At 61.7% G+C, this 1,089-nt stretch overlaps 1 protein-coding gene across 1 annotated transcript in view; it reads right to left on the reverse strand.

Moving 5' to 3' along the window:
* Nucleotides 1–74: 74 nt before the first annotated feature.
* ECEL1 (endothelin converting enzyme-like 1) overlaps nt 75–1,089 on the reverse strand; it is a gene marked incomplete at both ends in the record, with an annotated part of 4,833 nt that continues 3,818 nt past the window's right edge. The window contains 4 exons of the mRNA XM_008942742.1: nt 75–182; nt 478–573; nt 749–814; nt 1,046–1,089. Coding sequence (XP_008940990.1) covers nt 75–182; nt 478–573; nt 749–814; nt 1,046–1,089 — 314 coding nt within the window. The remainder of the gene's footprint in view (nt 183–477; nt 574–748; nt 815–1,045) is intronic.

The raw sequence follows: 1,089 nt of genomic DNA on the forward strand, positions 1-1,089 counted from the left end.
CACCTCAAAGGGTGCCCAGCCCACTTTGCATGGCACAGCAAGCCATGGGGAAGGCTGGCACCCGCCATGCCCACCCCCTCCCCCTCTTTTGGGGCCAGCTGGTACCTGTAGTGCTCTGGGGCGTGTTTGTCCGTCAGCACCTGCAGGTAGATGGACTGGGACCGCCGCTTGATGCACCAGTTCTGCAGGGGAGGAAGGTTCCCATTGGTAAGCCAGATGGACCTGAGGGGTCCTGGCACCCACCGGGGCACAGTGGCCCCTCTGGCTGCTGGAAGATGAGGGCAGCAATGCCCTGGTTGTGCATCTGTAGGGTCTGCTGGGAGCCTGTGTTTGTAGAACGGGTGGGTTGTGAGAGCAGAGAGGTGAGTTCATTATTGTAGGATCTCCTAGGGTTGTGGTCTCCCTGGCTGTAGGGTCTCCTAGAAGTTTCTCCCACCTCCTCAGTAGGTGCCGTGTGTGGGGAGGGCAGGGTCTCACCTGGGCAAAGGCGATGAAGAAGAGCTGGTCGTGTGTGTATTTCAGGTGGTGCAGGGGATGCTCAGGGCCATGCTCCCGCACCCACTTCTGGTAGGCCTGGAGAACAAAGGGTGCTCTCAGCATGGCCTGGGCACCCCCCCACAAGCGCCTTGAACCCCCAGACAGGATCATGCTGGGAGGAAAGGGTCTTGCCCACCCAGTGGGGAAGGCATCAGCAGCTGCCCCATGGCCCTGCCAGGGCTGTGACACCCCAGGGTGAGGGGACACTTACATAGTAGGCGAGCTTGAGTCCCCCCATGTCAGCAATGTTCTCCCCCAGCGTGTGTTTGCCATTCACCTGCCAAGAGAGGAGAGACAACGAGGTAAGCAGAGATCCCCCCCTCCCTGCCCCCAGCCAAGCATCCCCCCATCCCTGCCTTGGCACCATGGCTGTGCCTCCGTTGCCCCCACCCAGTGCCCTGGGGAACTTCCCAGCAGAGGTGTGATGAGCTGTCAGGTCTCAGGGCTGGGCACCCAGCCCCAGTGACGGAACATCAGGCCCCGCCATGGGCAGGCAAGGGGGCCTCACCCGCTGGTTGTAGACGGTGAAGTTGTCGTAGAGGGTGACGGTAC

This window comes from Merops nubicus, unplaced genomic scaffold, assembly GCF_000691845.1.
Source record: "Merops nubicus isolate BGI_N331 unplaced genomic scaffold, ASM69184v1 scaffold30896, whole genome shotgun sequence".
NCBI lineage: Eukaryota > Metazoa > Chordata > Aves > Coraciiformes > Meropidae > Merops > Merops nubicus.